Source organism: Gadus macrocephalus, chromosome 2 (assembly GCF_031168955.1).
Source record: "Gadus macrocephalus chromosome 2, ASM3116895v1".
Classification (NCBI taxonomy): domain Eukaryota; kingdom Metazoa; phylum Chordata; class Actinopteri; order Gadiformes; family Gadidae; genus Gadus; species Gadus macrocephalus.
Window position 1 is genome coordinate 23,628,467 of NC_082383.1, and position 9,327 is coordinate 23,637,793.

Consider the following 9,327-nt stretch of genomic DNA (forward strand, 5'->3'; position numbering starts at 1 on the left):
CTATAGGAGTTCCAGTCTATAGGAGGTCCGTACCAGTCTATAGGAGGTCCAGTCTATAGGAGGTCCAGTCCATAGGAGGTCCAGTCTATAGGCGGTCCGTACCAGTCTATAGGAGGTCCATTCCATAGGAGGTCCAGTCTATTGGAGGTCCAGTCCATAGGAGGTCCAGTCTATAGGCGGTCCGTACCAGTCTATAGGTGGTCTATACCAGCCGTGTCTTTGTGTTGCTATATGGTTTGTGTCTTAATGAAGAGACTAATGAAGTCCACTCCTACTCCAGGGCTACACCACCCACACCCTGCGGCTGCACTCTTGCTGGGAGATCACCAACCACGGAGTGGTCAACATGGTGCACAGCCTCCCCAACCTCACCGCCCTCAGCCTCTCCGGCTGCTCCAAGATCACAGACGACGGCGTGGAGCTGGTGGCCGAGAACCTGCGCAAGCTGCGGAGCCTGGACCTGTCCTGGTGCCCGCGGGTCACCGACATGGCCCTGGAGTACATCGCCTGCGACCTGCACAAGCTGGAGGAGCTGGTCCTGGACAGGTGTGTGTGATCCTTACAGCAAAGCACCTGGTGTGATGGTGCATGTAACGCACACACACACACTGACACACACACACACACACACACACACACACACACACACACACACACACACACACACACACACACACACACACACACATTTTTGAATATGTCATGTTGGTAACTCTATTGAGCATTAGATTATCACTGCAGGTGAAAGCAGTCAGAAAGGGGAGGGTCGTAGCAGGATGACGCACATCACATTTCTGCTGAGCGGAGGTTAAAACTCTACCAGTTAATCTACTCAAACTGCAGCCTTTTCATGGGTTATGCAATAAAAAGTTGAAGTTATGAATTCATATTTAGAAATTATACAGAATCAATCAAGGTATTTGATTACACAATAATCATTGTAATAATGCTACTAAAGGAAAATTACTAGTTGAAAATTGAAATGTTTTGTAAATATTTAAAAGCAGAACCTTCAGAAGCGTCCATAGTGTAACAGAGTGTAGTCCTGTGAGCAGCATGCTCCCACAGCTTGTGTCGGTAGTATTATCATTCTGGGTTGACCGGCCCCCTCAGAACATCCCCACGATAGGCTTCTAGATATTCTGTACACGCATAATAAACCAATGTAGACCCTTCCCACTAAACATTGTGTAAGAGCCAATATGCCAATAATTTATTTATAATGTTTAGTATAATAATAATAATAATAATATCTTTATTTTATATTGCGCTTTTCAGATACCCAAAGTCGCAGATTACAAAGTCATAGAGGGGGGGGTATTACAGACAGGGGGACAGTACAAGCAGGACACATTTACATTTACAGGCAAAGAAGGGGGGGGGGTATTACAGACAGGGGGGGGGGACAACACAAGCATACACAGCACAGGCAGAAAAAACAGAGTTATTGAGATGTAACAGGGGGTAGAAGTGTAGGCAGTTGGGTAATGGTGGCTAGGGATAGGGAAGATCATAGGCTTGGGTGAAGAGGTATGTAATAAATATGCTTTGTTCATTCTAGATGCAAAAGATAATTGATCATGTCCTACCTGCTCACCGACAGCCAACAGAACTTCCTCCACAGTAACGCTACTATCCGGCAGGACTATCCTAACTCCCTGCCGGATAGACGGAGGTGGCGTCTCGGAGGACGCCATTCCTCCCAAAAACCTCCCGACACAACCACTGATCACTCGGCCAAATCAAAACTCTGCGCCGCTCACACTCACACACACCGGAAACGGAAACAGAGGAGAGGAGAGGAGAGCGTGGAGAGAGGAGGAGAGGAGGAGAGAGGAGAGAGGAGGGAAGAGGAGAGAGGAGGAGAGAGGAGGAGGGAGGAGAGAGGAGGAGAGAGGAGGAGAGAGGAGGAGGAGAGAGGAGGAGAGAGGAGGAGAGAGGAGGAGAGGAGCGGAGAGAGGAGGAGAGAGGAGGAGAGGAGCGGAGAGAGGAGGAGAGGAGGAGAGAGGAGGAGAGAGGAGAGAGGAGGAGAGAGGAGGAGGGAGGAGAGAGGAGGAGAGAGGAGGAGAGAGGAGGAGAGAGGAGGAGAGAGAGGGAAGAGAAGAGGAGAGGAGAGGAGAGGAGAGCGTGGAGAGAGGAGGAGAGGAGGAGAGAGGAGGAGAGAGGAGAGAGGAGGAGAGAGGAGGAGGGAGGAGAGAGGAGGAGAGAGGAGGAGAGAGGAGGAGAGAGAGGGAAGAGAAGAGGAGAGGAGAGGAGAGGAGAGCGTGGAGAGAGGAGGAGAGGAGGAGAGGAGGAGAGAGGAGGGAAGAGGAGAGAGGAGGAGAGAGGAGGAGAGAGGAGAGGAGAGGAGGAGAGAGGAGGAGAGAGGAGGAGAGAGGAGGAGAGAGAGGGAAGAGAAGAGGAGAGGAGAGGAGAGGAGAGCGTGGAGAGAGGAGGAGAGGAGGAGAGAGGAGGAGAGAGGAGAGAGGAGGAGAGAGGAGGAGGGAGGAGAGAGGAGGAGAGAGGAGGAGAGAGGAGGAGAGAGAGGGAAGAGAAGAGGAGAGGAGAGGAGAGGAGAGCGTGGAGAGAGGAGGAGAGGAGGAGAGGAGGAGAGAGGAGGGAAGAGGAGAGAGGAGGAGAGAGGAGGAGAGAGGAGAGGAGAGGAGGAGAGAGGAGGAGAGAGGAGGAGAGAGGAGGAGAGAGGAGGAGAGAGAAGGGAAGAGCAGCATAAAGCCACTTAATGATGTCAGGGACAAGTAATGGTTGATCTTTGTAACCATGGTGATTGGTGACGTCACGTATGACAAGCGATGGTTGTCTTGTAACCATGGTGATGGTGATGTGTGTGTGTGTTCTCTTCATGCAGGTGCGTGCGGATCACAGACACCGGCCTGGGCTACCTGTCGACCATGTCCACGCTGAGGAGCCTCTACCTGCGCTGGTGCTGCCAGGTGACCCATTAGCACGCACACACACACACACACACACGCACACGCACACGCACACGCACACGCACACGCACACGCACACGCACACGCACACACACACACGCACACGCACACGCACACGCACACACGCACACGCACGCGCACACGCACACACAGCTGCATGCTCCTGCTGTTTGTAGTTGTGTCCCCGAGCCAACTACAGAGAAATCATTATAATAAATGTTTTCTTTAAAGTTAAGCTACACCCGTTTATATGTGTAGTAGCCTCACCTCCAGTAGGTCTCACCTCCAGTAGGTCTCACCTCCAGTAGCCTCACCTCCAGTAGCTTCACCTCCAGTAGGCCCCACCTCCAGTAGGCCCCACCTCCAGTAGGCCCCACCTCCAGTAGGTCTCACCTCCAGTAGCCTCACCTCCAGTAGGCCCCACCTCCAGTAGGTCTCACCTCCAGTAGGTCTCACCTCCAGTAGGCCTCACCTCCAGTAGGCCTCACCTCCAGTAGGCCTCACCTCCAGTAGGTCTCACCTCCAGTAGGTCTCACCTGCAGTAGCCTCACCTCCAGTAGGTCTCACCTCCAGTAGCTTCCCCTCCAGTAGCTTCACCTCCAGTAGCCTCACCTCCAGTAGGCCCCACCTCCAGTAGGTCTCACCTCCAGTAGCTTCCCCTCCAGTAGCTTCACCTCCAGTAGGTCTCACCTCCAGTAGGTCTCACCTCCAGTAGCTTCCCCTCCAGTAGCCTCACCTCCAGTAGGTCTCACCTCCAGTAGCTTCCCCTCCAGTAGCCTCACCTCCAGTAGGTCTCACCTCCAGTAGCTTCCCCTCCAGTAGCTTCACCTCCAGTAGGTCTCACCTCCAGTAGGTCTCACCTCCAGTAGCTTCACCTCCAGTAGGTCTCTCGTTCTTCTCGGTGTATTCGTTCACCAGGGTCTTGGGCCCCCAGTGCTTCACTACTTAAAGATCCTTTCATTCTGATTTTGTGTGTCTGTGTTCAGGTACAAGACTTTGGGCTCCAGCATTTGTTTGGAATGAGAAGTCTTCGTCTCCTATCCCTCGCAGGTACTGCATCACATTCACTGACTCTTTTGTTTTATAAAAGAATCATCTACACCCTTCTCCATAAAGGTTATGAAGTACTTATTTCACATTAGAAGATAGTTGGTTGTGGCAGGTCTCTTTTAGGAGTCTGAGGGCTCCTCTCTCTACAGAGAGACAGGGGGTTCACTTGTTTTAATGGAAATCTCTAAGCACCAATGGGCAGTGTGTCTACACTCAGGCCCCGTCCACACGAAGCCGATTTCATGGCGAAACCGCAAAGGTCTTGTACGGTTCGGCCTTCCGTCCACACGAAGCCGGCGAATCCGCTGACCGAAACCGCAAACTTCTGAAACCACCCTCGGAGGTGGTTTCAAATATACCCGGTTTCGTTTTGGATTTGTGTGGACGCCTGAAACCGACTGAAACCGTAAACCATGACGTCATCGCCCCACCCCTCGACCCTCTAGCCAATGACTGTTAAGCCCGCGGAGTCTCAGAACTCACAACAACAAGGATTTATGTAGCAGAAGCAGCGCCCCTTATGGGCCTGGAATGTGTACTACAGCGTTTCTACAGATCTACCCGGTTTCGCTTGGCTTCGTCTTTACGGAGATACTTCGAAACCGGATAGATCGAAACCGTAACGGTTTCGGCTTCGTGTGGACGGGGCCTCAGAGACAAACTTATAGTAAAGAAAACACACGTTCAAGTGTTGATTTGGCCTCAAGGCCAAGTGAGGATGTTGACAAAATTATTTGTTAAAAAAAAAGTGTGTATTAGTTTAGTGATGAGTCATGTGTATTAGTTTAGTGATGAGTCATGTGTATTAGTTTAGTGATGAGTCATGTGTATTATTTTAGTGTTGAGCTGTGTGCTTACTTAAGGGCGGGGTCGTGTGCTTTAGTATCTTGAGTGTACGTTAGATGTAACTTCCAGAAGCTGAGGTGCTGACTGTACAGGTAAAGGGCCAAGGTGTGTCCCAGCAGGTTAGTGGGACTCAGTCACCCATGCCTTGTCCTGTTGTTCCCAGGCTGCCCCCTGCTGACCACCACAGGTCTCTCTGGGCTGATCCAGCTGCAGGACCTCGAGGAGCTGGAGCTCACCAACTGCCCTGGGGCCACGGCGGAGCTCTTCAAGTACTACTCCCAGCACCTGCCCCACTGCATGGTGATCGAGTAGAGCTCCTCCTCACGCCCTGAGGAACACCACACAGAGAGACGCCAACCACACTTGAACTCCCTACCACCTCCTCGTCCTTGTTATTTTCTTGCCTCTCATTGAAAGTATCCCCCCCCCCCTCCTGGAAGCAACCCCCCCTCATCATCAATTGGACTTGCAGCCGGGCAGAGTGACAGGCGATGGAAGGTTCCGAAGGCTCTGACGTCTTTTCCTGGTGGGATGTGATGGACGTTATGATCTTGAGGCGCCAGAGGGGGCGCCAGAGGGAGATGGAGATCCTTGGCGAGGCATTCTTGCCTGACTTGATTTTTTTTTTTTTAAGTGAAAAAGAAACGTTTACAAAGGGAGATGGAAAGCTGGAGGAAAGCTTTTCTAATTGACCGAAGTGTGTTTTCCTGCAATGTTTCAAATACTTAAGAAAGGTTTGGTGCTGAACATGGCATGGACATAGCACCAGCAAAGGCAGAATGAAAGACTTTCGAAAAGACACCACGAAACTATGTTCATAGACTACTAAAGACTACTGCAGACATAATGTTATGTGACAAATGAAACAGATGTTACTTCTCCAGATAATTAGTACTCTCATTGATATTTCCATTTCTTGGTGTAATATAGTTCCTATTATTTTTCTCAGAAGGTGACCTCTCTCTTCGTGGAGTTGTGACGCCCAGAGAGAGAAAGAGTTGTGATGCTAGCTCCAGATGATTGGTGGGAGCTCGAGGTGTTGACAGCTGTTCTTGAGAACCAAAGAGCAGCTGAATCAGGATCAGATAACAAGGGATGGGTTAATGTGACGCAAAGAGCATGGACAGAACTTCTCTCCTCTTCTCCTGGCCCTCAGAGGGCCGACTCCCGTTCTGTGGAATCCGCCACCGGGGTTTACTTTGTTCATTTCTATGTCTATATCAAATTCAAAAGAGTTGCACGCTTTATTCACTTGTCTTGAATACACTTTATCTTTTGTTTAATCCTTCAACATATATATCAATTTTATTTTGATGTCCAGAGAAGCCTTGTTGTTCTCTTTAATTTTCGATTTCATTTTGTTTTACTAAGCAAGGGTTACAACTGTTAAAGGAGACACCAATGTGCAAATCAAGAAACTACAACCCCCAGGAGCCCTCTGTCCCCGTAGTGGAGGCGCCATACTGGAGGATAACATGGCTCCAGAGTCTGAAGACCAAAGGGCCACTTTCAGCCATTTGTGGCATGTGTCAAAAGAATGACAGTAAGGTTTTTGTAATCAATAATTAGGTTTCTGATGAATATTTAGCGACTCATGGTGAATATAATAATATTTTGGGGGTCTTTTTTTAGCCAACATACAAGTTATTTTCCTATGTTAAAATGACAAATATTTTGGATTGGTGATAGTTCCTGGTTCTATTTAATTTGTTTTTATGCCAGTGATTGTTAATCAAACACACACTAATGACTCAGCAATGATTTGTGCCATTGGGGAGGGCTCTGTGTGAGAGCCGTCACAGGTGAGGCTTTAAACACAGACCCTTGTACTTGAATTAGAACATTACAACTTCTCTGTAGCCCCCTCTGCTGGCAGCTCAGAGCAGCTCAAGCCTCAAGGTGCTCTTTACTTTAGTCTAACCCTAACCCTAACCCAGGGGGAACTCATCCCCTTCATCAAGGTGGTGGTTCTGACCCAAGGATGACGCTGTGAGCTCACCTGTGGACCATCTATTACCTGACCCCAATAAGGCAGGCCTGAGTGAGCATACATTGGGAAATACTAACAAGCAACACATGCACGCACACGCACACACACACACACACACACACACACACACACACACACACACACACACACACACACACACACACACACTTTCAGCGTCTCAGCCTCTTTTAGCCTCCTAGCCTCTTTTAGCCCCTAGCCTCTTTTAGCCCCCTAGCCTCTTTTAGCCCCCTAGCCTCTTTTAGCCTACTAGCCTCTTTTAGCCTCCTAGCATCTTTCAGCCTCTCAGCCTCTTTTAGCCCCCTAGCCTCTTTTAGCCTCCTAGCCTCTTTTAGCCTCCTAGCCTCTCAGCCTCTTTTAGCCCCTAGCCTCTTTTAGCCTCCTAGCCTCTTTCAGCCTCTCAGCCTCTTTTAGCCTACTAGCCTCTTTTAGCCTCCTAGCCTCTTTCAGCCTCTTTTAGCCTCCTAGCCTCTTTTAGCCTCCTAGCCTCTCAGCCTCTTTTAGCCCCTAGCCTCTTTTAGCCTCCTAGCCTCTTTCAGCCTCTCAGCCTCTTTTAGCCCCTAGCCTCTTTTAGCCTGCTAGCCTCCTAGCATCATGGTGATGCTGGAGATGTCATTACTCTGGAGGGCTGAATGCACCACACTGTTGACACCAGGCCCCCCCATATCCCCACATTCCCAGTTCACATCCTATTCTGGTTCCCACACCAGGAGTCGGTTTAGAGGACATAACACTGACACTACACGTAACTGTAATGGATGCATAATATTTATTGTGCGCTGTAAAATGCTGGCCACAGTTAGCTGTGTGTCTTTTGACCAACAGCAGTTTTTCAGAAAAAAAAACGCTTGTCATGATAATGTACATACTCTTAATTTATTTATTTATTTATTTCAATCAAACAATATCTATTTAATAATTGCTGTTTTTATTTATGTATTTATTTATTTATTTATTTATGTATTGATTGATTGATTGATTGATTGATTGATTGATTGATTGATGAGGTGGAATCATTTGGATGTTTTGTTTCTTTGACAACCCTCTTTTGGACTAGATTGAGAGAGTTCATATCATACGGTTCTGCTGTGTGATGTCAGACATAATGTGTTCACATCGTAATGTGTTCACATCATAATGTGTTCACATCACAATGAGTTCACATTCATAATGTGTTCACATCATAATGCATTCACATCACAATGCATTCCCATCATAATGCGTTCACATCATAATGAGTTCACATTCATAATGTGTTCACATCATAATGAGTTCACATTCATAATGTGTTCACATCATAATGCGTTCACATCATAAGCTCCAGCTGTGTGTGAGGGTCCAACAACAGCAACAGGAGACAGAGAACACTTTTCTTTCTAGTCCATTGCTCTCATGAAAATGTGATGGAATAAACCGCAGAGAAAAGTGATCCAGTGTTGTGTGGGTTGAGGCATGGTTGAAGTAAGTGTGCGTTTGAAGCTCTCTCAGACATTGCTTGTTATCCATGTGGTCGGCCACGACTTCAACTCCATGTTCCAGTATTCTGATGGATAATGTGAAACATAGGAGTTATACTTGGAATAGCTGTCCTTCACTTCTGTAAACCAATACAAGAATAACAATATGCACCATGAAAGAAAGATATACATTGTTCTCTTATGACTTTCCGATCAAAGACATCATTGTTTAACCGGACTCCCCTTGCTCATGTCCCACATGTCGTCCCACTGATGGTTAACAGTGAAACACAAGCAGGAGTAACAACCAATGTTGAAATTGGTAAAGCACTGGTCGTTTTATGCTGGCAACCTGTCCCACAAAGCATTGCTGTCGTTCTCATGTTTGGTGAATTGGCCCAGCGACTCATTTCTGCCACAGATTGGTGAATCGTTCCTTTTTGTTGCTTTGGTTGATGTGCCATTTTTCCATATTTTGAAAGCTTTTGACTTGCAAATAATATAGGCCAGGTTACGTCCGTTTGTAAAAACAAACTGTTTTGTTTTGTGCAGACAGTGTGCAAAAAGGACTCAAAGTCTTGTTTATCAATGTTCTGCACACTGATTAAAGAATTTAAAAAAAGAAAGATATGCTGCTGATTCTTTTCTTTGTTTCAAGGCATAAGGAATATGTATTTATTCAAATTTCAAGTTTTAAGTTGTATTTTTCCCATGCAAATTCCTCCGTGTTTAACTGGCTGTACAATGCTTCATGTACTCCTCTGTGCTTGGACACGATAAACACACAATGACGATAAGTATTAACAGTATTCTACTGAGGACCCGGGCGGGCCAGGCCCCCCGTCCTCCAGGGAGGCCTCAGGTCACGGTGGGACCAGCCTGCGGTCCTTATAGACCTCACCATGGAGCTCAACGCAGAGCATCTCACCTGGTTGCCCCTGCTGTCCCGGGGAGAGGCCAGACGCTGTCCTCTGTCTGTCCTCTGTCCCGGTGAGAGGCCAGACGCTGTCCTACTGTCTGTCCTCTGTCCCGGTGA

The 9,327-nt window shown here is 48.1% G+C and overlaps 1 protein-coding gene across 2 annotated transcripts in view; it reads left to right on the forward strand.

Moving 5' to 3' along the window:
* fbxl16 (F-box and leucine-rich repeat protein 16) overlaps window positions 1–8,917 on the forward strand; it is a 29,522-nt gene extending 20,605 nt beyond the window's left edge. For both annotated transcript variants that reach the window (XM_060046038.1, XM_060046037.1), the window contains exons 4-7: window positions 281–546; window positions 2,846–2,930; window positions 3,917–3,980; window positions 4,990–8,917. In XM_060046038.1, the coding sequence (XP_059902021.1) occupies window positions 281–546; window positions 2,846–2,930; window positions 3,917–3,980; window positions 4,990–5,138 (564 nt within the window). In that variant the 3' untranslated portion in view covers window positions 5,139–8,917. The remainder of the gene's footprint in view (window positions 1–280; window positions 547–2,845; window positions 2,931–3,916; window positions 3,981–4,989) is intronic.
* The last annotated feature ends 410 nt before the right edge of the window (window positions 8,918–9,327 follow it).